Genomic DNA, 27,890 nt, shown 5'->3' on the forward strand with positions numbered 1-27,890 from the left:
AGAAAGTGTGTGGCGCAAAGCCGAGATAGCAACCTATGGAATTCAAATTGCCAAGGAGACGCAGCTGATTGAGCCTGGCAAGAATTTGGAGGTCTGAACCCAGGCTCGACCTTAGCATCAGCAAAACAAGACGCCGGCTAATCACCTTATCGCACTTGTACAGAGGGTCGGGATACAGATCCTAGGCTACGTTGATCCTCTTTGAATATCGGGTTTCAATTGCTGACCGGACCAACGTTGATGATAAAATCGCCGTGGCGCAGGTGGAAGCACTTCACGTCTCCATCGTCTCTGAAGTCTGGTCCGTTGTTTTCGAAGAGTCTGGGAACGGTTTTTCGTCACATCTCTCTGTGCGTCAAGAGGCAATCAAACCATCGCAAGCGTTTATTGAAATCGACACCTTGTGCGCAGTAAGCCTCGTTACGCGGCAAACAAACGCTGCAGTGTGGTTTACGGCCACTAGAGAGTTGTTTTGCGCAGTTGTTTGCGGTGGAATATAACCAGGGATTGGTTTTAGTCGGGCTGGTCCCGTTCTTTTGACTTGTTCGTGAGATTTTTTGAGTTCTTGGGACCCATTGTCAAAATGGCTGCATTCCATTTATGCCTTATAGTCATACCAAGAAGTATAAAGTCACATTAATTTAGCAATTAAACGGGTTTCAGAACGTCAACGGATAAACACCGCACAAAGGTTAACCATAACAGGTTTAGACCAAGCAGTGTTTTGTCGATATATTTTTGGTGTAGTTCAATTTACAGTTTTCCTTACTAACTAACACATCTTCATAAGTTCTAAATTAAAACCATAAAAAAGCTCACAAAGAATATAACCGCTTCGCATTCCCAAGGTTTCTTAACGCCACCTCAATCAATGCTACTTAATCCAAAGTTTTACTTGACGCACCAATCTGGTTTAAAATGAAAACTGAACACCTAATTATTAGAACGGCCTATAGGTTTGAGAAAGTGACCTTGGTTTATTTTAGTTTAATGTTATTCCATACGCTAAACTTACATTTTATAACCTCTGTAAGCTGGGTGGGTTGAGTTACCCACAATATTGGTAAGAGACCTGATCAACAACTCCAAGGGAATTATTTTCCAGTATGACTATTTAAAGAATTTACGTATACGATTCGAAAGCAAGAAGTGAAAATTTAGATGTGTTTCTGAAACAAATGAGTTTTGTATCGGCATAACCTCTTTCAATAACAACATATAGCATGAAAATGTCATGGAAGTGTTATATTCTTTTCTATGGTCATACAACAGCCTACAGGCACCTTTATAGTTTAGAATCTGGGTACATTTCGGATATTTTGAACTGAACAATATCCATTAAATGTTTTCTGCATACGCCAACTTTTCGACAGGGGCCATATAGAGCAACCTACACCGAAAAACAGAATCTTATAGACAAATCTTAATCTATTACTTTGTACGTCGGAACTTGGTTAGACACGAACACAAAACATTGGAAAAAAGATTCCACAATGGGTGTGTTTGCATGATAGGGCGAGCCAAATCCCGTTGGATGATCCAGGGTGCCACCTAAGATGTGATGACACGGTTTTCGTCAAGGAAGTTATTGTGCGAGGAATTGTAAAGCATTGATCATTCCCTGATGCTTGTACGCGAATGAGGAGATTGATTTCATCCCAAATATGCAAAGTCTATGACTCTGTTAACACAAGACAACACCCGCCAGAAATAAACTTTACGTCAGGATCTTGCAAACCCCAAAGCAGTGGCTTATCATTTTTGGTGTACGTATATAACAGGAACTTTATAAAATGTAGTGCTGAGCACCATTTGATCACAAGCAATTAAAACGTCGACTTCATAAAAGTTACCGGTCACTTTATCCTTATAAGATCATTCTTCTGAACAGACCATAATTTAACATATAAAAGTCGCAAAAAGGGCGGAAAAGGGCAAAATGATGATTATATGTAAGAAAAAAGTTTCAACAGTGATTTTCGACGGTAATTTGAACATGAATTTTTTTGTAAAAGTAATGATAAAAGCTTGGAGACAAAAGTTCTTCAGTTGTCACTTAGTAAATCAGAAACCTACATTATGCTTCTGTTCATAGTTTCGTAATTGATTGCATTTAAAAGAACCACCGACAGAGTGTAACAACTTCAGGTTGTTTCTACTTTTCGGCGATGGCGATAACAAGAACAACACCTTAACACTAATAAAACTGAATCACCATGATTAATGCAACGTTGGTCTGTATGTAAGACAGAGGCGTGATTTAAAGCCATTTCCATCAAGTTGTGAGAAAACAAAACTAACACCGGACACGAACACTTCAAAAACTTGATCAGCTGTTTGTACGTCGTCTTATTTTGGGTTGGTGGGCTTGTGTGGTTGTTGTAAGCCCATTAAAGGTCTTCAACCCACAACCGGTATATAGAGCACCATGCCCAGCAGTTTAAGCGCAGAGGTCCTTTGCGACAAACAAAACCATTGAGATTGAAAAAGTTTATACTTGAAAACAAGTGCAATGACGTCATGATCACATGGTAAATGACGTCACCCTTACTGAACCAAGTGTATTGGTCTGGTTTGTGTTTTTCTCGTAGTTCACATAACGCCATAGCACACCAAGTATTCCTGAATAATATAAGCTTGCGTTTTTGAGGTTTAAAACCCAGGCATGTTTAATTTCACAGTAATTGCAAACCGATGTGGACATATCGGCATGTAGGTTTTGAGTTTTGAGAATTGTGAGACGTGGGAAAGGTTAGACTCACAAAACTCAACAAATGTTGCTTTGGGATTTCAATATCGACCGAACGCGGATACGTTAACAATTATATCCGTTTTAGATATCAATCGCAAACTTGTCATGATCATGAACTTCAAATATCTACCTTGTTATGGTTTTGTGACGTCAAAGGGGCGTTTTACATCAAAGCAACTTGAAGCTAGGATCGGTGTGCGGACAAAACGCAATTCTATCACATCATGAAAAGTGCACGAAAAATGGTTGGTGGTGTATTGAAAACGTCATGATGGTTGTGTGAGAATACTTGCGAGTACTTTTCCTTACTCGATTGTAGAGATAGCTTTATAATATTTTTTAGGAACATAAAGCATGTTTTTTCTTGTAGATTTAGGTACCTGTATCCGATTCTCAACAATTTTAATGTAAACCAATATATTAAGGTATTGTGTGTCATTGCGACAAAGATTTTATGTGTTTTAAAATGCAACCTTTATAGGTTAAATGTTAGTAAACACGTAAAGAGTCGATACAAGTTTAATGTGAATAAAATCAATGTTAAAGCAGGCTAAAAATTCGTTTAATCGAAACCGATTTACGCCCGGAATGTGGCAAAATTGCGCATAAATGAAACCGCATTTAAAGACATGTCCGAATTAAACCCGCTTTACTCAAACACAAGCCCAAAACAGCCCGAACCAGTCCATAAACGAAATTTAATTCGGAAAAAAATTATTGGGATTTCAGTTGCACAAACGGCCGGTAATTCCACCGTTTACCACTAATAACCAACGGAAAAGATGATCCTTGTGTTTACAGTTCTTACTACAACCCAGTTTAGATGAGTTTAGTCGGCGGCAAAAATAGGCACGAGTGCACTTGAAGGGTCGCCAGCCGAACCCTCGGAACTAAATCCACGAAGCTGGCCGCTAAATCTACGGAATTTGTCGTATCAACGGAGGTCTTAAACGGCTTTGCTGATGTAATGGGGCTTTGCAGAGGCAACAATAGAAGCGTTGATGAGAAAGTCGTGTGGTTTTTCGTCGCTGGGTCGAATCCTCCACACAGGAAACATTGTGAGCACAGTTACTTACAAAATTAGGCTTTCTGGACCAGTGGAGAGTAACCAGTGTATGTACATAGACTTGAATTATGCCTTAAACCCAAAACCGCTAAAATTTTAAACCGTTAGCATTTTAGGTTTAAAGTTTGTGATTACCGTTGAAAACAACACTAAAGATCACATCACAACAATAAACGTTATTGCAATGTATTTAGAAGTGTAGATTTGTCTTGGTGGTAATACGTGTATATCTGTATATGGTATGAGTTATCGCTAACGTAAAAATGGATCGCGGGTAATTACAGGTGTTACTGCGACCTGTTGATATTTTTTGTTGACACTTTACAAACAGTTTTTAAAAAATACATGATTATGCAGAGCGTTAACAGTTTGCTATAATATAATCCGATTTAAGTGCCTCTCTTTTGACAGATAATCCAGAAAGCTTTTAATGTAAACTTCCATTAAAATCCGATGGATTTTAATCAAAAATTAGGGTAAGGGCAGTTTGTCAATAATTCAAACTGTCCAGCAGTTTGGGGCTTTTAACAAATGGACAAATAGGTCAGACTAGATACTTCATATTTTTAGGTTTCTAGTTTCTTGAGTCATGCTATCAGGGTACAGTAAAAAAGTGGTAAAGCTCAAATTGTGCTGGAACAAACCCATTTGTTGTAGTTAGGAGAAATTACCATCTTGCGGCGATGCATCGATAAACAGCCCATGATCAGGTTTCTATTAACAGACACTGTAGAAGAGACTATGCGGCCACTGCGGTGTGTATTATCGCTAAAGATGATTGTAATCAAATCCTGATGTGTGTAAAGATAGCAACCAAAACGACTTTAAGCACCAAAGCCGTGCTTACGTATTAACCACATTGTGATAGAGTCATCATGGCATTAATGTTTAAATTTAGATGCTCCAGACAAGAAAAGCGTTGAATGTACTTTGGTGCTTGTTTTATTAGCAGAATTGATAGATATATATTAATTAATTGGCCAATATATCGATTTATATGGATTTGTTTTACAGTTAACACGCAAAAACCTACCTAGTTGCTTCAAATTTTAAGCAAGTAAAATAATGACTTTCCTGTGCATTAATCATGGAAAAATCCAGCCTGTGGTTGGATTCGAACCGATGACAGGAGTTAATGAATTTTTGTTTATCTTTCCTGTACAGCGTCATTTGAAATGCACCACAACAAATTTTATGAGTTGCAAAAGTAATTTTTACTGTACGGGTATTTACAATTGTATTCAATTGGGTCCACAAACATACATCTGTTTAACTGTCATTTGAATTGCACATGCATCTATTTTTTTCTGATTTTTAACTCCATGGTTTTCAATGAGTAGTAAAACCCACGAAAAGGCTCCCAGCAAACACCATCGGCATATGAGTTATGCGGACCACCAAAGTAATAACCATTGGGATTGCCAGCGTGGCAATGTGTGAACCATCCACCACCTTTGTAAGTCTGAGCACAATTTCCTAAATCCGTATCTTGATCTCTGTCCTTTGTGGAGAATCTAGTACCAGTGGGTTCCAACCCATTACCTTTAACAAGTTGCAATCCATTACCTTGCAGTATGACAACAATCATCATGATTATAGGTAAAAATATTTGAGTAAAAAAAAATGTACCTGCTGGCCCGGAAAAATGTTCTTGTGTCAAGGTGTAATTGTTTCCAGAACCCACAGAAAAGTTCCTACAATAATTGAAACACGTTGTAGTTTGTGACATAATACCCTAAAAAACTCAAGCGCATAAATATACCCGTAATATGCATAGGTTTGGTTTCCCTCAAAGTCCTCCATGTCAATTCTCATTTCATAATCGCCACTGTTTGTTAACAAGTGTAAGTTTTCAAGACCTGTAAAGCAAACGAGGTTCGCGACAATGTTGACAGGTTGAATACTCCACAACTAGCAAGTAGGTCGCAATAACAACGGTAAAATGAAAGTAGAGGTAGTAGTGAAGTAAATCCAAAGTAAGCCTCAAATGAGCCAAACTTGATGTCATTTTAACTACTTACAAGACGTATAGACTTAAAAACAAGAAATGCATGTGGACCTGTCCAAGAAACGCTATCCGCAAGCTGATTGAAAAAAAAAACAGCCGAATTGGGCAAAGAAAAACTTTGTAACTTTGGCACTTAGCTGTGGTAAGTTATTTGGCGAGCCATTAAAATGTTGTGGCGGCGATTAGCCATATTTCTTTTTTAGACCAGTTGCATTATCATGTTTTTCACTTGGTTGTTTAAAAAATAATCCACTGCCTCAAGTTGTTGGACAACACAGTGGAAGAAAAACCGCAAACAATTTAGAACATTTAGTCGACGGTTGTTGCACGTGTTTTGCTTTTCAACACTCACCCAACCAGAATTCGCCATCTAGTTTTCCAAATCCGTTTACGTATTCATCCCATCCACGATCGAAGTTTTCTGAACCATCTTTTCTTTTCTGGAAAACCTATACGTACATTTTCTTCTTTACGATATGATTGTTCATGATTAATTCATTTACCCTACCAGCCATCCGCCACCGTCTGTCGCCAAATCACAGTAAACTTTGACTCCCTGACGCCCTCCAGCGAGCGGGTAAATCGTATAAACGCCACCGGTGTCGTTTGCATATCGAGGTGAAACATCTCGACAAGATTTTGGATTGATAGCAGCTGAACATAAACGATGAAAAAAGGAAATAGTTACTGGACAAGACAGTTGATTTTTTTGGCTTTACTTGACAAAAATATGCAGTAGAGCTGAAGGTTGAGATATGCATCATTTGATAAAGTTTACTTCAAACAGATTAAAGCATTTGTTGAATGTTTCCTGAATAAACTGTCAACATGTTGCTCCATTTTGACAAATTTCGATATTTTGCGTGCAATAGTCAGGAACTGAACAATATGAAAAAGCTCATTTGAAATAACCATCAAGTATTCAAATATCATTTTGACATGTTGAGAATGAAAATAATTGTCAGTTACCGCATTGTCTGCCATTTCCTGTGTAGTTTGCGTTGCATGAACATTGGAAACTACCCACTGTGTTATTGCAAGTTGCGTATTGGTGACAGTTGTGTGTTCCACTCATACATTCGTCGATGTCTAAATAAAAGTTTATTGCATGCATAACAATCTTCGTGCAACACTGAACTACTGAAAATAATTGTCAGCTACCGCATTGTCTGCCATTTCCTGTGTAGTTTGCGTTGCATGAACATTGGAAACTACCCACTGTGTTATTGCAAGTTGCGTATTGGTGACAGTTGTGTGTTCCACTCATACATTCGTCGATGTCTAAATAAAAGAGTATTGCATGCATAACAATCTTCTTGCAACACTGAACTACTTTGCTTACCAATTTCACAGTCCTCTCCTTTGGTCCCTGGTAGACAGGAACAGAATTCCGCATCGATTCCCGACAAACATTGACCTTCGTTTTGACAGCTTCGAAAGCAAGTTTCTTCCTCTGAAAAATTGAAACAATAGGATTGTGAGTTTAACTTCTTTGTGAAACTTAGTATTGTAGCGTTGTGTAGTAAGCCAGCCCATAATATTATTAATGCTTTGTTAATAAAAATAAAATCTACAAAAACATACCAACAAAGTTAAAAGAACTGCGCAAAATTCCACATGGCTGCGTTCCTTTACTTTCACGCAAGTAAAAGGTCACCGCCCCTCCCCTATCTGAAAGCAAATTGAATTTTAATTTTTTGAAAACAAACAAATAATAATCTACAAACCAGTTAAAACCCCTGCATTAATAGCAGACGCACAGACAGAGGAATTGCTGTTGTACAGGTTTGTCCCACACACGTAGTTGGAACGACAACCGGAAGGACAAACCGCATGAGTGATTGAAAATTCGGAGTTCCCTTTTGTGCTGCATTTCACTATTCGCACAAGCAAACAAATTATGGTGTTTGCCTTGTAATGTAGGATATGAGAAATCTTACTTTGAAAAGAATATGTATTTGAGACAGAATCACATGATTCGCTGATTACGCCAAATCTTGTTGTGCCTTCATACTTGGGAAGTGGGTCGCTTTGAAACACTTCAAAATATCCTCCTTCCACTAAAAAATAGTTTTAACACTAATCAAAGTTGTATTTGTTACAAAGCAAATGTAAGATAAACACGATAAAAACACACTACTTAACACAAACTTTGCATGTGTTTCAAGTTGTAAGACAATGTACGGGTTCACTGTGGGCAACACTCCGATCAAATGAGACGACTTACTGTCTATCAGTCCAGCGTGCATCGCAGCAAGACACAGAGGACCGCTGGCGTAGTCGTCAGTCCCACATAATTCTGCATGTTGCATCCAACAGCCGCCGGGACAAATTACTTTTGTGATCGAGTGTTTCAAATCCGACAATTTTGTGTCGCATGTGGCTAAACACAAGTTAAGTCTTTCAATTCATCATGCCATATAGTGTGTAGAAAAATATTACAGCGCAGTTTTTACAGTGTAACTTTGGCAACTTGCGTGCACTACATAAACGTACCTTCATGCAGAAACATGTGGAAACTAACAATGCGAAAGCGAAAATAGTTTTATGCATTTTTGGTAAACGTGCTTTGCAAGGAATACTACCTCTTGTGTAGAGCATGTTTGTACACATATGGTGCCTAGTATAATTTCATACAGGCGGTATTTTTATCATTAATGTGATAATGTAATAAGTCAGTCAAAACGATCAACTAATGGATGGATTCTTTCTAATGGATTCTTTGAATAAACAATTACTCGTGTATGACGTAACATAAGGTATAGATTAAAAAATGCAAAAAGGTTTGCAACAAAACAAAAATAAAACAGAAAAGTCATAGATAAACAAGGCAGTGAAACTAATAATAAAGATTAACACAAGTACATTGAAGAGGCCTTAAATGCACACGAACCTGGAAGCGAGATTTAAAATGAATTGTAAAACAAATAACAAACAAAGCAAATTGGACAGTAACCTTATCGTCTAAACGTCATTTTACAAAAGAAAAAACTAGTTCATATTACGACTGTACATATTCTGAACAAGAATATACCTATATTTCTACCGATGTGCAAAAGTTTAAACCAGGGTTCTTCAACGGGGGCGATTTCGTCCACCGAGGGGGCGATGTTGACAATTTGTGAAATTGGGGGGCGATTTTACTTCAAAGGGGGGCGATTTCAACATTACTGATTGTATAAATACGTATAGAAAACTGTAATACGTATAAAAAACTTTAACTTGCAAGCAAATTTTATTCGTCTTGCAAACAAACACCAGGGACAAAGGGTGCATCAGCTTAAACATGCTGTTATTGAAATATATTGTTTTTACCGCCGATTGTTTGTATTTTTTGTGATCTCGAGAGCAAGGTTTGGCATTCAATTTGTTATTTGACAGAGAGGACACTTTATTAAGAAGCTTTCGTGTTGCTAGGTGAATCTAACCGCCCACATCTGCTCAAGTAGCAGAACTTTTATCCAAATAACAGTATCACAGGAGGCGATTCTGAGCCAGTCCCTTAAAAAGGGGGCGATTTCGTCGAAAAGGTTGAAGACCCCTGGTTTAAACATTACCTGTTGTTGTTATAATAGGTTAAAAAAAGAAAAAAAGGGTTACTTGTTTTTTATTGTACCTTGCAAGGATACACTTCCTTGAAAATGTGATAAAATCCGCACCAGCAAAACGTAAAAACCAATAACCCAATTCAGTGCCTTATCCATTATGAAAATTCTGCAGTCTTAAAATGACACAAATGTATTAGTCTAAAATTCTACTTAAAATATGTTCAGTCAAGTCTTAGTGTAGCCCGGCAATATCTTGTAAACAACCTTGATTCTACGAGTTGCTAATTGCAGGTTGGTTAACACATAGACAGGTTAAGCAAATTATTTTTGGCTTATCACACGAAAATGTTAAGTCCCTTAGACATTTTCCAAAACAAGTAATATAATAATCCTGTTTCTGAAAGCAATTTAAAGCTAACAATATTTACAGAAGCCAAGTATCTTACTGCACTGCTGAGATGCGACCGAACAACAGTAAACATGATTAATAAGTGATGAGCATCGAGTTTAAGACCAACGTCTGTTGAAACAACGATTTAATGTTTATGACCAACGTCAGAAAAAAAAAACGATTTAGTTAAACGCCATTCGGGCCATAAGAGTTAAATGTACTTTTATAGCTTATGATCATGCTACTTTACTCTACATATAAATGCAATTTGGCAGTTGGTTAGGTTTAAAGCAGTGCATTTGCTATTTGAATGTCTGACGTAAGTAACTAACAACGGAAGTCAACAACTATATTAACTCTTAGTACAGGTTTAGTTTGTACTAAAAAAATTACAGACAGGTAATTTTTTTTTGTATTTATTTTACTGCCCAAGAAATACAAAACGTGCTTTATAATGGCCGAAGGTTTGTAAAATTAAATTGCAATATAATTAAGGCTTATTTTGTAGGTAGCAAATGTACTACAAGTTGGAAAGCAAACAAAGTCACAAATAAACAGAAAACTGAGTTGATGTGGATTGGTTCCCAGGTTCACATTTAAAAAAAATGTCGGACATTTATATTAGCTGAAACCTTTTTCGTCGAACGTATCGCCAACTTTATAGAAACAAGTTAATAATCAACAAATGAGTTTTGTGTTTTGCTTAGCAACGAACGAGAAAGTCGAAATCGTCTTACTTTGAAACGAGTAGGTGAATGAAGCAGAAAAGCATGCTTCGCTGGTCACGCCGTAACTGGATGTGCCTACGTATTTGGACAGTGGATCACTTTTGAACAGACGAGCCAAAAAGAGATGGTCCCAATGCAAGTCTGAAAACCTTCTGCGTTTTAAGGACTCTAATTCATTGGGTCAATAGTTGGCTGTTACGTTTTGGTAAGAATAAATTTTTAGTTGTAATTTTATGTAAAAACACTATTTTTAAATTCATGTTGACCCAGGTGTTCACCACGAAGCCAAACAGCAATCTCGGTAAGTTTGGGATTATTATTTTTTACAAATTGTGAATTAAAAAAAATGTAAAAGCTTCATGGTTTAAGAACATTAATATGTTCATCAAAACAGTAATATATAATGTGGAGTTTAATACATCTGTAAAGATTTAGGTGAAAAAGAATTAGAACAACTCGCGACGGAGTTACACAAAAGATTAAATCAAACAGAAGGTGAGATTTGCATTTGATTTAAAAAATGTAAGCTAATGGAATGGAATGTAACAAAACCCTGTTAACGCTGTTTAATAGGTCCAAGCAATGCGGCGGAACAATGCGAATGTGATGTAGAAATCGAACTTCAAAACAAGTTGCAGCAACTCCACGCAAGACTTGCCAAAGTTGAAGGTAAAAATTGTTTGCAAATTAATCCATGCCAAAAATATTCATATACGTTTTGAACATTTATGCCCAGCTTTCATCAACCCAACGTCTTGTCGGGATGTTGCACCTCGCCATGCATACGACACCGGCGGCGTTTATACGATTTATCCACTTACTGGAAGGCGTCAGGGAGTCATAGTTTACTGTGATTTGGTTACAGACGGCGGTGGATGGCTGGTAGGGCAAATTTCTTTTTTAATAACTTAATAGATACAAAAGAAACTTCGTAAAGTGAAATTGAATCAACAGGTTTTCCAGAAAAGGTAAGATGGCTCAGAAAACTTTAACCGCGGATGGGATGATTACGTCAAAGGATTTGGGAAACTAAATGGCGAGTTCTGGTTGGGTGAGTGACAATTTTTTTATTATTTAGGATCGATGTAATTTCGCGCGTGAATAGAATCGAACTGCTTATGTTGAGTTTTTTCATGTAAATTTATTGTTTACAAAACTTTCACAAATATTTACCATTTTCCGGTAGTACGCTAACGCGAGTTAATTTTTACGTACCAATGTCAATATTTCTACACAACGCAAACCTTGACCAATTTAAAGGAACCCAATTTGCTTTACAGGTCTTGAAAACTTGCACTTGATAACAAACAGTGGCGATTACGAAATGAGAATTGATATGGAGGATTTTGAAGGGAAACAAAACTTATGCTCATTACGGGTAGCAATGCAAAATTTAAAACGTGATGTTTAAGAGTGACCAATTATCTTCCATTTTATTAGAAAATTTTCCGTCGGTCCAGGAAGTAATTATACCTTGACACAAGGCAGTTTTTCCGGTCCAGCAGGTAACTTTTTTTCTCAATCATAAAATTCATACTTTGTCAACGTCAAAAACATCTACCTGTTTGAACCACTACAAACAATCTTTTGTTATGTCAAAAACAATTTAACCGTTGTTGAAACATGCCTTAAGATTTTTATGCTTATCTAACAGTTAGTTTTTGTCTGTTTTTCTATGCATGACGTTTTGGATTTTTACCTTTTATGAAGGTAATGGTATGCGACCCACTGGTGCCAGATTCTCCACCGAGGACAGAGACCAGGACACATGGCCAAAAAATTGTGCTCAGTCTTACAAAGGGGGTTGGTGGTTTACAAATTGCCACAGTGGAAATCCCAATGGTTATTACTATGGTGGTCCGCATGACTCATATGCAGATGGTGTTTGCCAGAGTCCGTTTCGTGGGAATTACTACTCATTGAAAACCATGGAGATGAAAATTAGAAGAAAGTAACTGCATGAGTAGCTCCAACAAAAGCTAAAAGCGATATTTTTTTAATTTGGTAGAGTTGGTGTTATATTTTATATCTGTCGACTGTAATAAAAATCTTTCCAAAAATGTTTTTAATATTTTTTATTACTTGTTGTAATTACAAACACATCTGTGGTGTTCTTAACTGTTAACTGTTTCCGACAACAGTAATAGCTTTGTTTTGTGATGTTGATGTGTTTTGATGTAAATGTTGTCTGATGAACAAAATGTTATGGATTTTTAAAAATAAAGTGTCATGAGTACTTGCAAGAATGTACTTGTATGGGAGCAGGTTGATGTACAGCAGCGGTTCTTAAACTGGGGTCCGCGGTCCTTTAGGAGCCCGTGAGGCAATTTTGGGGGGACCGCGAAGGGGTTAAAGTAATTCTATAATCTTATTTGGCGTCAGTTTGTGCCACTAAATAAGTTTAATTCAAAGTGGAATTGAGAATCGACTGTCTCCATTGCTAAACAATAGCCTTTATTGAAAGACAACTACCAAAAATGCAATTGTTCGCGCACACTCGTAATGCTTTTTTTGTATTGTCTGTGATGTCGTAAGCTGTCTTTGGATGATTATTATGCGCAATTTTGTATAACCAGCTAAAATCCTGCAATCAACTTTCGTTTTTATGAAATACACATTTAGGCTTAAGGACCGCGAGCCCTCGAAATAATGTCAAAGGGACCGTTTTAAAAAAAAATATGAAAAAGTTTGAGAACCACTGATGTACAGCAGGGCTGCAACTCCTTGGGATTTTTCCCAAGATCTTGGGATTTCAGTGCTGAGCTTGGGATCTTGGGAAAAACTTTTTAAACCTTGGGATTTTTTGAAATTCTCCGTTTAATACGTTTGAGATGCAAATATTATTATTGTTGCGAACAAAAATTATCCTTTTGCAAAAATCATCTTTTTATGTAACGATTCTTTGTGTTTAAAGCCGTGTAAGTTGATTGAAATTCGCTGTCAAAACTAGTGAGTCAGGCCAGTACTACAGGCTTTTCGATGTATCATGTGCCAGTAAAAAAAATGTCCAAAAAAACTTATTTTTTCTTTTGTATTTTTCTGGTATTTCTTATCACCTTTTCAAAGGTTCGTGATGGCTGGGACCTGGTGTAACTATAAAGATTATGTTTGCCTGCTCCAGCTAGGATTTAAACTGTGTATTTGCCATTTTTTGGTTATCTTGGGATTTTTGGACAAACCTTGGGATTTTTAGTGAGGGAACCTTGGGATATCTTAAAATTCTCAGTGGCAGCCCTGATGTACAGGAACGTTTGCAGAAATTAGTAAACTTTAACTTGAGTTTTACTGCTAAAAAGTTTGAGTCTCTAGAATAGGTAAACATTGTAAAAATCATTAAATGTCCAAAGGAGAAGCTACTGCATCGTTAACGGACTTATAATACGTGTATGGTAAGAGTTATCGCTAACGTATGAATGGATCGCGGGTAATTACAGGTGTTACTGCGACCTGTTGAAATTTTTTGTTGACACTTTACAAACAGTTTTTAAAAATATCTGATTATGCAGAGCGTTAACAGTTTGCTATAATATAATCCGATTTAAGCGCCTCTCTTTTGACAGATAATACTGGAAGCTTTGAACATAAACTTCCATTAAAATCCAATGGATTTTAATCAAAAATTACGGTAAGGGCGGTTTGTCACTAATTCAAACTGTCCAGCAGTTTGGGGCTTTCAACAAATGGACGAATAGGCCAGACTTGATACTTTATATTTTTTTGGTTTCTAGTTTCTTAAGTCATGCTATCAGGGTACAGTAAAAAGTGGTAAAGCTCAAATTGCGCTGGAACAAACCTACTTGTTGTAGTTAGGAGAAATTACCATCTTGTGGCGATGCAGCGATAAACAGCCCATGATCAGGTTTCTATTAACAGACATTGTAGAAGAGACTATGTGGCCACTGCGGTGTGTATTATCGCTAAAGATGATCGTAATCAAATCCTGATGTGTGTAAAGATAGCAACCAAAACGACTTTAAGCACCAAAGCCGTGCTTACGTATTAACCACATTGTGATAGAGTCATCATGGCATTAATGTTCAAATTTAGATGCTCCAGACAAGAAAAGCGTTGAATGTACTTTGGTGCTTGTTTTATTAGCAGAATTGATATATATATATTAATTAATTGGCCAATATATCGATTTATATGGATTTGTTTTACGGTTAACACGCAAAAACGCACCTAGTTGCTTCAAATTTTAAGCAAGTAAAATAATGACTTTCCTGTACATTAATTTTAGAAAAAAACAGCCTGCGGAGGGATTCGAACACATGACAGGAGTGAATGAATTTTTGTTTATCTTTCCTGTACAGTGTCATTTGAAATGCACCACAACAAATTTGAGTCGCTAAAGTAATGTTTACTACGGGTATTCTCAATTGTATTCAATTGGGTCCACAAACATACAGTCGTTTAGTTTTTATTTGAATAGCACATGCATTTATTTTTTTCTGATTTTCAACTCCATGGTTTTCAATGAGTAGTGGTAGCCTCGAAAAGGCTCCCAGCAAACACCATCTGCATATGAGTCATGCGGACCACCATAGTAATAACCATTGGGATTGCCACCATGACAGTTTGTAAACCACCAACCACCTTTGAATGACTGAGCACAATTAGATGAGTAAGTATCCTGGTCCCTGTCCTTGGTGGAGAATCTAGTTCCGGTGGGTTGCAATCCATTACCTTTAACCAACGTATAAGTTTCGTTAATGAAAACCTAGTTTCGTGAACCTAAAATACAAATCATTCTTCATTGCAGTATGACAACAACCACAATGATTATAGGTGCAAAGAGTTGAGAAAAGAATATGTACCTGCTGGCCCGGAAAAATGTTCTTGTGTCAAGGTGTAATCGTTTCCAGAACCCACAGAAAAGTTCCTAGAATAATTGAAACACGTTGTATTTTATGACATAATACCCTAAAAAACTCAAGCGCATAAATATACCCATAATATGCATAAGTTTTGTTTCCCTCAAAGTCCTCCATGTCAATTCTCATTTCATATTCGCCACTGTTTGTTATCAAGTGTAGGTTTTCAAGTCCTGGAAAGTAAACAAGGTTGGTGACAATGTTGACAGGTCAAATACTCCACAACTGCGAAGTTAATCCCTAAATGAGCCAACATTTGATGTCATTTAACTGCTTACAAGACGCATGCATGTAAAAACACCAAAAACAGTCGGCAACTCGATCTTAGAGATCCTAGCCTAGTTGAGAAAGAAACTGCCACTTTGGTACTTAGTTGTGGTAAGTTCCATTACGTTAGAGCCATTAAAACGTTACGGTAGGGAATATTCATGCGTCTTTGATCAAAATCAACAATTTTTAGCTGTTGCATGGAAAACAATAATCAAAATGAATTTAGAACATTCGGTTTGGCGGTCGTTGCACGTGAAATGCTTCTAAACTCTTACCCAACCAGAACTCGCCGTCTAGTTTCCCAAATCCGTTCACGTAATCATCCCATCCACGATCGAAGTTTTCCGAGCCATCTTTCCTTTTTTGGAACACCTGTACGTACATTTTCTTCTTTACGATATGATTGTTCATGATCAATTCATTCAACCTATACCAGCCATCCGCCACCGTCTGTCACCAAATCACAGTAAACTTTGACTCCCTGACGCCCTCCAGCGAGCGGGTAAATCGTATAAACGCCACCGGTGTCGTTTGCATATCGAGGTGAAACATCTCGACAAGATTTTGGATTGATAGCAGCTGAACATAAACGATGAAAAAAGGAAATAGTTACTGGACAAGACAGTTTATTTTTCTTTTGACTTGACAAATAACTGGTTTCTGAATTAACTTCCAACCACCTTCAGCTCTTGCAAGTCTCTCTTCAAGTTGCTGCATCTTGTTTCGAAGTTCGATTTCAGAATCACATTCGCATTGTTTCGCCGCGTCGCCTTTATCTCCCTTGGGACCGGGAAATCCTCGTGGACCTGTCAAATGATTATGTTTACTAGCCGAGTGCTTGTCTTTCCAAATAATGAGATTGATAGAAAAGTAAAGTCAAAATAAGTTTAAAAAACTCCTCGTGAAATCGGCCATAGTTAAATCGCAAACATATGCTGGTCACCAATCAACAACTACGTGTTTGATTATTGAGACATAATTGTTAATCACACTTTTGTTGCCTTTTGTATGTTGCGAAATGCTTGGAGGGCTGATTTAGATTCGGTTTACTCATCTTGAAGCATGTTGCTATATGTTTGTCTTACCTCTTTTGCCTGGTGGGCCTCGACCAAAGCTTGACATTGTGCCTGTATTTGATTGATTATTCGATAAAGATCTTTGAAACACTTCATGCAAACTTCCACACTGAAAATTCACTGAACATGATTCCAAGTTAATGTGACCGCTTGCAGCAGCGAGAAACAACAAAACCAGCAAAAAGTGTTTGGGAGCCATTTCAACGTTTAACAGAAAGTCAAGCACAAATGCTGCATCTTTTATCACAGAGGGACAATTTATACAGTGGCGATGAGCTGTTTGTGGAAAACAAAGTTGACTCGAGGGAATTTCGTAGATGAGAATGTCACGTACCGAAACTGGCTTGGCAAAAACAAGTGAAGCAATTTAATTTGAAATGGAAATTTTCCCAAGCGCTTCCAAGGTTATGTTGTTGCCATATCTAAACATTTGTAACAAAATTAATCGCCCGTTTAAGCTATACTGTAGTTTCAAATCTCCACTCATTACTATTTTTATCAAAATTAAAGTAAAACATCAATAGCAAAGCAAAAACGATGTTTTAAACCAACTATTTATAGCCTTCTGGATCTTGAAAAATTCGGGGCCTTTTGCCAAAGCACTGAATTCATATGAGCCAATTGCAACAAACCTGGTAATAGTTTTTAGCTTCTTATATCCGTAATATGTTCTATTTATGTAACTGTCTTGTAACTGTGGAGAATAGGAAATGTTGTGCTGATACAACCCACTGGTACTAGATTATCCAACAGGGACAAAGAACAATTTAATATTTGTTCGAATGGTTGTGCCCAGAAATACATAGGTGGTTGGTGGTTTCCAAATTGCCATGCTGGAAATCCCGATGGTTATTACTATGGTGGGCCGCATGAATCATATGCCGATGGTGTTTGCTTGAGGCTGTTTCGAGGCTACAATTACTCATTGAAGACGATGGAGTTGGAATCAGAAAAAAATGCGATTGCAGCTTTAATGATAAAATATTATCAGTTTTAATGAAAAATTAATGGAAACGTGTCAGTTTATCGTATGCTGTACGATGTGTGTATACAACCAATTGCATATGTGATATGTTTTTATAATGCGAGACTACGGCGGACGTTTTAGCTGCTGGTCCTTTTTGAAGTTTCAAGTAATTTCGTTATTTTTTTATCACTCTCTGTAAATGCCGAATAAATAAATTTTTGATTTTTAGACGGTTTAGATTTTCATGACACTCCACAATAATATGACGGAACGGCGGCGAAACGTGATATCATTTGCTTAATGTATTTCGTAACAATTACTATTTAAAACATTAGTTCAGTCAAATGACATGTTTTGCAACTGGTGTTTTAATTAGAAAAACCAAGAAAAAACCAAGAGATGCATTAAAGAAACATAGTAGGTGTTACCAACATGGTTATCAATACTATGGACTTGTTCTGACAGCTTTCGCTATTGACCATCCATCAAACAGCATTGGTAAGGTATGGCTTTTTAGCCTGTTACTTCCAACAAACTGGAGTGGCATGCCGTTGAATGGCTACACTATAGCCAATACGGCCGATCTCTCGTCCCCAGCTGCATTTATGAGATTTATGAGACCTTATAGGTCAAAACAGTATGCAAGTCCGCAGTTTATCATTTATTGGATTTTTGCTTTTGTAACTAGATATCATGGAACTAAATAATTTTGAACAATCTAGAGTTATTGTCAAATCATTTACAAAGTGCTTTTGTATTCACATGAGCTCACGTGCAAAACTTAGCGTAGGTCACAGCTTTGAGCAAGCTGTGTTTTTTTAAAGCAATGCCAAACCCACTGGACTATAAGACGTTGACGGAATCGTGATGACAGCAGGTAGGTGTTGTAAATCAAGAAAGAGAAAGCGTTTTAAGAAAACACAGGAAGTTTTTGGAATACGCGTCATTGTTGTTGCGAGGTTGCGGAAACCGTTCACGACAATTTAATGCGATGGTGCAATCAGGAACGGTGATGGAATACAATCAATAATTGCTGTGTTAATTGTAGATGAAAATACAGAAACAGATGTACGAATTGCCACTGTCAAATGGTATAATGATGTATTTGGTTGTTTAAGAATAAGGTCTAAATAAAGTTTTTGCTGCAACTGGAATGAAATAAGAGCAAAAGTAAAATCTAAACTTAACAGCTTATATGGTTCTTTGGCCGTAGATCGTAGTCGAAACTTAGCCGAATATTCCAAATGTAAAGTATTAAGGTTATTTGTTTCAAAACAAAATTTTCGAGAAAAAATTGGAATTAGACGCCATAGTCTGCGCACTTTCCACTTAAATGCCCGACAAACAATAGAAGTAAGAGATATGTTTTTGTCATAGACGCAAAGTGTCAACCAAGAACAGACGAGCCAAAAAGCGATGGTCCTAATGCACATCAGAAAAGCTTCGGCGTCTTAAAGACTTTGATTTTGTGCGCTGTCATTGGGTCAGTAGTTGGCAGTTACGTTTTGGTAAGAATAAATCTTTACGAAATTATAAGTCGAAAGTAAAACGTTGAAATTCATGTTGACCCAGGTGTTCACCACGAAGTCAAACAGCAATATCGGTAAGTTTAGGAATATTTATTTTTTACAAATTTTGTAGTTAAATTTCAAAACTGCTTGGTTCATGAACGTAAGTATGTGCATGATAACAACAATAAAGCGTAAGGTTCAATCTGTCTGCAAAGATTTAGGGGAGACAGGATTAGAACAATTAGCGACGGAGTTACACAAAAGATTGAATCAGACAGAAGGTAGGAATTTGTATTTAACTTGAGGAATTCAAGCTGGTGGCAAAAATAACCTGTTGACACTGTTTGACAGGACCAAGGGGATTTCCCGGCCCCAAGGGTGACAAAGGCGACGCAGCGGAACAATGTGAATGTGATTCTGAAACCGAACTACGAAACGCGATGCAGCAACTACAAGAGAGACTTGCCAAGGCCGAAGGTAGACGAACAATTTGTTCAAATAGCAGTGTTACTTAGGAACACTATATACGGATCTGTTCATAAGTTTAATGGTGAAAATAACGGCCCAAATAGACGTTAAAAGCGACATGCTTTATTGTTCAAACGTTTCGGCAAATGCTCATGCCATCATCAGTGATATCACTTAATTGTTACTTAATTTTGATAAACATCCTCGTTCAGCTTCACTTAGACCCAAGTCATGTCAAGATGTTGCTTTCAACCATCCGAACGACACCGGTGGGGTTTATACGATTTATCCCCTCACTGGAGGGCGTCAGGGAATTAAAGTTTACTGTGATTTGGTGACAGACGGCGGTGGATGGCTGGTAGGGTAAATAAATTAATATTGAATTAAAGATGGCACAACACAAAAATGTATTAACAGGTGTTCCAGAAAAGGAAAGACGGCTCAGAAAACTTTAATCGTGGATGGGTTGATTACGTGAACGGGTTTGGAAAACTAGATGGCGAATTCTGGTTGGGTGAGTGGCAATGTTACTTTTTTACTAAAGATTGAAAGATGCGCAATGTTGCGCAAGGCGTGGTGTAAATCGAGCTGCAATAAGTAACAACAAAAATTCCTGATAGCAAACGATAAAATTGACCTTATGCAGGTCTTGAAAAACTACACTTGATAACAAACAGCGGAGATTATGAAATGAGAGTTGACATGGAAGACTTCGAAGACACAAAAGCTTATGCGTATTATGGGTAGGCTAATGTGCGTTCAGTTGTTACAACGTGATGTTTCAGTGTACTTCACAACATTTTCAATTTTTTTAGAAAATTTTCCGTCGGTTCAGGAACTGATTATTCCTTAACACAAGGCAGTTATTCCGGTTTAGCAGGTAGCAGGTTTTACGTCTTTAACATTTCTGTTTGCACTACTCAATCTTTTGTACTTTTGCACGGTTTACTCGCCTTGCAAACCGTTTCAAAAACATGGCCCAAGTTTTGTCTTTTTTACGGTTGACATTTTGGAATTTTTACTTTTAACAAAGGCGATGGTTTGAAACCCACTGGTGCCAGATTCTCCACCAAAGACAGAGACCAAGATACTTCGTCAGATAATTGTGTTCAGTTATTCAAAGGTGGCTGGTGGTTTACACGTTGTCACGATGGAAATCCCAATGGTTATTACTATGGTGGAGCACATGACTCATATGCTGATGGTGTTTGCTGGGCGCCATTTCGTGGGTATTACTACTCATTGAAAACAATGGAGTTAAAAATCAGAAAAAAATAATTGCACACATACTTGGGAAAAAAAGACAACGTACTTCTATATATGGTAAATAATATGCGCATTTACGTGATTTATACAAGAGATTTCAAATAAAAGTGACAATTACACAAGTTGTTTTGCAAACAAACTACGATTTCAAACATATTTGGCCACCAGAAAACAACAAAACGAGATAAAGAGTTATATAAATGTTCACCAGAAACCTAAAATAGCATCTTAAAGTGACTTCGCGTAGTGATACGGAACGGCGGCGAAACGTGATATCATTTGCTTAATGTATTTCGTAACAATTACTGTTTAAAACATCAGTTGTATGAGATCACATGACGTATTTTGCCAACATAAAACAAAGAGGTGTATTAAAGAAGCGTAGTAGGTGTTACCAGCAATAGCGTTATGAAAACTATGGGCTTGTTGCGACAGCTTTCGCAATCGGCCATTCATCGAACTGTATTGGTGAGGCATGGGTTTAGCCTGTTACTCCCAACAAACTGAAGTGCCGTTGAATGACCCACCAGGCAATACGTCCTATCTCTCGTCCCAAGCTGCACTAATGAGACCTTATGGGTCGAAATAGTGTCCACTGTCCGCAGCTAAATTACCACATCGTCAAGGGAAAATTCAATGACATCCTCGACCCTGACGATGCTTTTTTAGTTTCGTCACCAACCCCAACATCTTCAATGGCTTTGGTATCATAATAACGACATACCATAAACAGAGTCGCCACTTGCATTTTTTCGGATAAAAAACATCCATGCAAGCACTTCCAGGTTTTCAGACGACAAGTTCGATGATGGTTCATTTGAAACATGCTTTACAACTAGATATCATTTGACTAAATGCTTTATAAAGCCTACCTGCTGTCATCGCGTTACCGTCAACGTCTTTAAGTCCAGTGGGTTTGGCATTTCTTAAAGAAAAAAACACAGCTCGCTTAAAGATGTGACATACGTTACGTTTTGCACGTGAGCTCGTGTTAAAACAGAAACACGTTTGTAAAAAATTTGTAAATAACTCCAGATTCCCTAAAATTATTTTTTCAATCATATCTAGTTGTAGCTCATTAGGTAGCAAAAAAGTCGTTCCATTACTGTTCCGACGGTTGGACTAAATTGGGACAAACATGACTGAACAAATTAATTTGGGCAAAATTAAGTTTGACTAAACGCAAACACATGATCTTTACCTTCCATGCAATGTAGTTTTCAAAATTGGTGAAGTCCATCATATTCGCCAAAGATATTTTTTTTTAACAGATGACTTGCTTAAAAGGCACGGAATTGTGACACCAATAAACCAACATATTTGGTAAACAACTTCTATTTAAAAAAACACGTACTAAAGCGTGGTGTTACCTGTGTGCTACAATTATAGAATAAAGGAGGCGTATTGAGTAACACAGTAGGTGTTAGCAATATGTGGCAAGAGAGATTGTTCTTATATTCTTGCTTCGACCAATAAACAGCTATTGGGTCTGGGACTATTGGAAGGCAAACAATTATCATTTGCTGCAACATGATGAATATTTACGAAACGCCGGATCTAAATGGTATAAAGTGGTTTTGTGTTTTGTATGAGCGCTTTAAAATCAGAACGAATTTTGTTTTGGGGTATGATGAAATGCATATCCGAGGCGTAAAATTCATAAAAAATGTCAAATTTATAAAAAATAATGTGCGAATTTTCCAAAAAAACGTACAAAAAGATTAGACAATAAACTGAGTTGATAATATTTTTAACTATAGGTGAAAAGGGTCAACCAGCAACAGAGATTAAAAAAGAAGGTTACATTCCAAGTGTGTCAAGCCCATCCAAGTCAATCAAGTTCGGCGTTATGATTGCTGTTGTCTTGTGCGTTGTAATAGGGTTGGTAGTTGGCAGCTACGTTTTGGTAACTATACTTTTTTAGTTTGCAATTATGGATGGAAAATTATAATTTAAAAGTTCAAAATTGACCCAGGTGTTCACCGCGAAGACTAAAGGCAATCTCGGTAAGTTTAAGAAAATTTACAAATTATGTGCTTAAATCCGATTTGAATCAATAAAACAATTTGACAACAATAATACAGTGTCGGGTTCAATACATCTGCAAACATTTAGGTGCAAGAGAATTAGAACAACTAGCGACGGAGATACAGAAAAGATTGAATCAGACAGAAGGTAGGAACTTGTATTTAACCTGAGAAATTCAAGCTGGTGGCAAAAAATAACCTTTTGACACTGTTTGACAGGACCAAGGGGATTTCCCGGTCCCAAGGGAGACAAAGGCGACGCAGCAGAACAATGCGAATGTGATTCTGAAATCGAACTTCGAAAAATGTTGCAGCAACTACAATGGAGACTTGCCAAGGCTGAAGGTATTTGGGAAGATTGTTCACAAAGTAATGTCTGCTATTACATGCACGCTTTACGTTTTTTAACATTCATGTTTAGCTTCCATCAACCCAACGTCTTGTCGAGATGTTGCACCTCGCTACGCAAACGACACCGGCGGCGTTTATACGATTTATCCACTCACTGGAGGACGACAGGGATTCAAAGTTTATTGCGATTTGGTGACAGACAGTGGCGGATGGCTGGTAGGGTGAATGTCTCTTTTATTAACCAAATAAAACGAAATTTTACTTAGTAAAGCAAACCTGAATCAACAGATATTCCAGAAAAGGAAAGATGGGTCAGAAAACTTTAACCGTGGGTGGGTTGATTATGTGAACGGATTTGGGAAACTAGATGGCGAATTCTGGTTGGGTAAGTGGGCATGCTTTTTCAGTTGGAATCTGTAGTGTTTACAATTAAATGATCTCTATGTAAACAGTATATCACGTGACCGTATGTGACCACGCCGTATCTATGAGCGCGAGCAATAGCGAAAGCATATAAACAAACATTTTGTGTTATGCCTATAGTCTCTAACACAGCACTAGGCAGCAGAACGTGTGTGAATGGAATGGAACTGCTAATGATAATTTTTTTCATGTAAATTTATTGTTTACAAAAACCTACAAAAGTATTTAACACTTTATTGCACCACTCGTAATAGTTTCTACCTACTGCAAACCCTTGACCAGTTTACAGCAAACTAATTTGCTTTCCAGGTCTTGAAAACTTACACTTGATAACAAGTAGTGGAGATTATGAAATGAGAGTTGACATGGAGGACTTTGAAGGAAACAAATCTTTTGCATATTATGGGTAAGGGTGTGATTTTACAACATGAATAATACTTTGCACTAAAACCTATTTTATCATTAGGATTTTTTCTGTCGGCCCAGGAAACGATTATGTCTTAACACGAGAACATTTTTCCGGGCCAGCAGGTACATTTTTTTTTACTCAAATATTTTTACCTATAATCATGATGATTGTTGTCATACTGCAAGGTAATGGATTGCAACTTGTTAAAGGTAATGGGTTGGAACCCACTGGTACTAGATTCTCCACAAAGGACAGAGATCAAGATACACATTCAGGAAATTGTGCTCAGACTTACAAAGGTGGTGGATGGTTCACACATTGCCACGCTGGCAATCCCAATGGTTATTACTATGGTGGTCCACATGACTCATATGCTGATGGTGTTTGCTGGAGGCCATTTCGTGGGTATTACTACTCATTGAAAGCAATAGAGTTAAAAATCAGAAAAAAATAATTGCACATATAGTATGATAACGATTAAACGACAACCTACTTCTATATATGGTATATAAGGTGCACATTAAGCGATTTATACAACCGATTTTAAATAAAAGTGACAATCATACAAGTTGTTTTGTGAACAAACTACGATTCCAAACATAATTGGCCGCAAGAAAACAAAAAAACGAGATAAACGTTTAAGAGTGATTTTGCCAGAAATCTAACATAGCATCTTGAAGTGACGTCGCGTAGTTTTTTGGCTTAGATTGTCAAGGTGCGGCAAACTAAAGGCAATCGGTCAATTATATTGGGCATTAAAAACAGGGGCAACTTTACCATGAAAATTTGAGTAATGAAGAATTTACTGTCTGAAATAGAATGGAGCCAGATTCGCAAAATTATAAACCTTTCGTAGGTAGGTATTAGACATTGATAATAAATTTTCAGCCTTTATCCGAACTGACACCAAGATTTAGCTGCAAACCTATTCACTCTTTTAACAGAAGTACCACACACCGCATTACAAACTGTGCAGCCTACTCATTTCCGTTCTATATCGTGCGTAATTTCCGTTGCTACGTATTTTCATGGGGAACAAACTCAAATAACATTACGCTTGTGTTGCGTTTATCGGATAAAAGTGGTAAATCATGAAACAGAGGTGGTATACATGGTTTTTAAGCCTGTTACTCCCAACAAATTGGATTGCCGTTGTATGACTCACCAGGCAATACGACCGATCTCTCGTCGCCTCAAGCTACACTTTACAGACCTTACAGGTCGAAACAGTGTGTACTGTCCGCAGTTTATAATTTATTAGCTTTTACGACTAAATATCATTGAACTAAATAATTTTGGGGAACGTAGAGTTATTACCAATTTTTTACAAAAGTGTTTTTACAATAACATGAGCTCACATGCAAAACGTAGCGTATGTCGCAGCTTTAAGCGAGCTGCGTAAGAAATGCAAAAACCAACTGCACTGAAAGACGTTGACGCAAACGCGATGACAGCAGGTAGGTGTTGTAAATCAAGAAAGAGAAAGCGTTTTAAGAAAACACAGGAAGTTTTTGTAATACGCGTTGTTGTTTTTGCAAGGAAGCAAAATGCATTCACGACATTACAATTAGAATCGTTGGTACAATCAGAAAAGATGCAGATGGAACACAATCAACACTTGATGTGCTAACTGTGAAAAGATGAACACTTACGATTTACCACAGCCAAATGGTATGATGTTGTCTTTGGTTGTTTAAGAATTGAGTCTAAACATTTGTTTGATGTAATTGACATGAAAATTTAACAGCATATAAGTTTCTATAGCAGGTTTTGATTAGACTTGGACGCCATATTTTGCGCACTTTTTACATTTTAACTCGAAAAACAGTAGTTATGGTCAAGAGATATGTTTTGGTCATAGACGCAGAATGTCAACCAAAACCAGAGGAGGCAAAGAGAAATGGTCCTAGTGCAAATCAAAAATGCTTCTGCCTATTAAAAACTCTAATTTTGTGCGCTGTCATTGGGTCAATAGTTGGAAGTTACGTTTTGGTGAGAATGAATATTTAGTTCAAATTCCTAGTCAAAAATATCATTTTAAATTTCATGTTGACCCAGGTGTTCACCACGAAGACAAACAGCAATCTCGGTAAGTTTGGGATTATTATTTTTTTTAATTTTGAATTTAAAAGTAAATTTAAAAGCTTCTTGGTTCAAGAACATTAATATGTTTACCAAAGCACAAAAATAGCGTAGAGTTCAATACAACTGCAAAGATTTAGGTGAAAGAGAATTAGAACAACTCGCGACGGAGTTACACAAAAGATTGAATCAGACAGAAGGTGAGAATTTGAATCTAATTTAAAAAATGTAAGCTAATGGAATGGAAGTCAACAAAACCCTGTTTACACTGATTGTCAGGTCCGAGCAATGCGACGGAACAAGGCGAATGTAAATCTGAAATCGAACTTCGAAACGCGTTGCAGAAACTACAAGAGAGACTTGCAAGAGCTGAAGGTAGTTGAAAGTTTATTAACAATTAGTTAATTCGCATATTGACATTTTTTTCAAATTTCCAAACATTTATTACACAAAAATCTTAATTCAGCTGCAATCAACCCAAAGTCTTGTCGGGATGTTGCACCTCGCTATGCAAACGATACTGGCGGCGTTTACACGATTTATCCGCTCACTGGAGGGCGACAGGGAATCAAAGTGTTTTGCGATTTGGTAACAGACGGTGGCGGATGGCTGGTAGGACGGAAAAACTCATTTTAACAAACACAGTAATAAAACGTCTATCAACAGGTGTTCCAGAAGAGGAAAGACGGCTCAGAAAACTTTGACCGTGGATGGGATGATTACGTCAATGGGTTTGGAAAACTAGATGGCGAATTCTGGTTGGGTGAGTTGACGATGTTGCTTGAGAGAGAAACATAGAATTTTGCTGGTTGCTTTGGTATTATTGGTTTCAAAAAAAGAATACCTCGTTTTCACTGGCCAAGCAACGAAGACTTAAAATTTAAACTGAATATGGATTCCACTTTTCATTTTAAGCAGTTGAATGCAAAACTTATTTGCTTTTAGGCCTTGATAACTTGCATTTGATAACAAACAGTGACCATTATGCATTGAGAATTGACATGGAGGATTTTGAGGGAACCAAAGTTTATGGGTATTACGGGTAAGTGTGCAACTCCGTTTTTTTGCAATGTAGTCGCTATGTCAGACTAGGCCAGTTATTTTCAACTTGTTTTAGAAATTTTTCTGTCGGTTCAGGAATTGGTTATACCTTTACGCGAGGCAGTTATTCAGGATCAGCAGGTAATTTCTTGACTTAATTATAGCAAAAATTAACGCTAGAAACATGTACTTGCTTTCACTACTGCATACAATCTTTTGCACGTCTGAATAAATCTTTATACTGTTTTTAAAACATGCCATAAGTTTTTATGCTCTTCTGACAGTTAAATTTAGTCGTATCTTTTGGTCTGTATAAGGTTTTTTTTACGTAGGCGATAGTATGTCATCTACTGGTACCAGATTCTCAACCAAGGACAGAGACCAAGATATGAGTTCAGGACATTGTGCTCAGACTTACAAAGGTGGTTGGTGGTTTGCAGCTTGCCACGTTGGAAATCCCAACGGTTATTACTATGGTGGTCCACATGATTCATTTGCTGATGGTGTTTGCTGGGAGTCATTTCGTGGTTTCCATTACTCATTGAAAACCATGGAGTTGAAAATCAAAAAAACATAATTGCAAACATAGTAGGATAATTAAACGACAACCAACTTATATTTATGGTATATAA

The 27,890-nt window shown here is 37.3% G+C and overlaps 6 protein-coding genes, 1 long non-coding RNA gene and 1 pseudogene across 7 annotated transcripts; 4 read left to right on the plus strand and 4 right to left on the minus strand.

Moving 5' to 3' along the window:
• Positions 1-5,115: 5,115 nt before the first annotated feature.
• On the minus strand, positions 5,116-6,587 carry LOC145219935 (microfibril-associated glycoprotein 4-like). The gene is made up of 6 exons (XM_080087232.1): positions 6,551-6,587; positions 6,335-6,480; positions 6,179-6,275; positions 5,581-5,677; positions 5,448-5,512; positions 5,116-5,360 (listed from the first exon to the last, which is right to left on the minus strand). Exons 1-6 carry the CDS (start codon positions 6,585-6,587, stop codon positions 5,116-5,118), a joined length of 687 nt encoding a protein of 228 aa, XP_079943358.1.
• A 69-nt stretch (positions 6,588-6,656) lies between these two features.
• LOC145220742 (uncharacterized) lies at positions 6,657-7,077 on the minus strand. Its single transcript, XR_013858262.1, has 3 exons — positions 6,988-7,077; positions 6,796-6,915; positions 6,657-6,705 (listed from the first exon to the last, which is right to left on the minus strand). It is a non-coding gene; the product is annotated as an uncharacterized LOC145220742 (long non-coding RNA).
• Positions 7,078-7,089: 12 nt separating this feature from the next.
• LOC145219936 (cysteine-rich secretory protein LCCL domain-containing 2-like) lies at positions 7,090-8,338 on the minus strand. Its single transcript, XM_080087233.1, has 7 exons — positions 8,323-8,338; positions 8,054-8,209; positions 7,767-7,886; positions 7,554-7,703; positions 7,415-7,497; positions 7,169-7,279; positions 7,090-7,107 (listed from the first exon to the last, which is right to left on the minus strand). Exons 1-7 carry the CDS (start codon positions 8,336-8,338, stop codon positions 7,090-7,092), a joined length of 654 nt encoding a protein of 217 aa, XP_079943359.1.
• Positions 8,339-10,219: 1,881 nt separating this feature from the next.
• Positions 10,220-12,021, plus strand: LOC145219937 (microfibril-associated glycoprotein 4-like; annotated as a pseudogene).
• A 2,913-nt stretch (positions 12,022-14,934) lies between these two features.
• LOC145219938 (microfibril-associated glycoprotein 4-like) lies at positions 14,935-16,912 on the minus strand. Its single transcript, XM_080087234.1, has 7 exons — positions 16,723-16,912; positions 16,318-16,443; positions 16,071-16,216; positions 15,913-16,009; positions 15,444-15,540; positions 15,311-15,375; positions 14,935-15,179 (listed from the first exon to the last, which is right to left on the minus strand). Exons 1-7 carry the CDS (start codon positions 16,910-16,912, stop codon positions 14,935-14,937), a joined length of 966 nt encoding a protein of 321 aa, XP_079943360.1.
• Positions 16,913-19,357: 2,445 nt separating this feature from the next.
• LOC145219939 (microfibril-associated glycoprotein 4-like) lies at positions 19,358-20,948 on the plus strand. Its single transcript, XM_080087236.1, has 7 exons — positions 19,358-19,472; positions 19,543-19,668; positions 19,872-20,017; positions 20,077-20,173; positions 20,306-20,402; positions 20,475-20,539; positions 20,693-20,948. Exons 1-7 carry the CDS (start codon positions 19,358-19,360, stop codon positions 20,935-20,937), a joined length of 891 nt encoding a protein of 296 aa, XP_079943362.1. The 3' UTR covers positions 20,938-20,948.
• Positions 20,949-22,458: 1,510 nt separating this feature from the next.
• On the plus strand, positions 22,459-24,589 carry LOC145219940 (microfibril-associated glycoprotein 4-like). The gene is made up of 10 exons (XM_080087237.1): positions 22,459-22,489; positions 22,686-22,806; positions 22,901-22,931; positions 23,010-23,100; positions 23,172-23,297; positions 23,374-23,519; positions 23,592-23,688; positions 24,036-24,132; positions 24,193-24,257; positions 24,345-24,589. Exons 1-10 carry the CDS (start codon positions 22,459-22,461, stop codon positions 24,587-24,589), a joined length of 1,050 nt encoding a protein of 349 aa, XP_079943363.1.
• A 951-nt stretch (positions 24,590-25,540) lies between these two features.
• Positions 25,541-27,835, plus strand: LOC145219941 (microfibril-associated glycoprotein 4-like). Its single transcript, XM_080087238.1, has 7 exons — positions 25,541-25,592; positions 26,358-26,417; positions 26,684-26,829; positions 26,884-26,980; positions 27,163-27,259; positions 27,335-27,399; positions 27,591-27,835. The coding sequence occupies exons 1-7, from the start codon at positions 25,541-25,543 to the stop codon at positions 27,833-27,835; spliced, it is 762 nt and encodes a 253-aa protein (XP_079943364.1).
• Positions 27,836-27,890: the final 55 nt, after the last annotated feature.

Source organism: Phallusia mammillata, chromosome 3, assembly GCF_965637545.1.
Source record: "Phallusia mammillata chromosome 3, kaPhaMamm4.hap1.1, whole genome shotgun sequence".
Lineage (NCBI taxonomy): Eukaryota > Metazoa > Chordata > Ascidiacea > Phlebobranchia > Ascidiidae > Phallusia > Phallusia mammillata.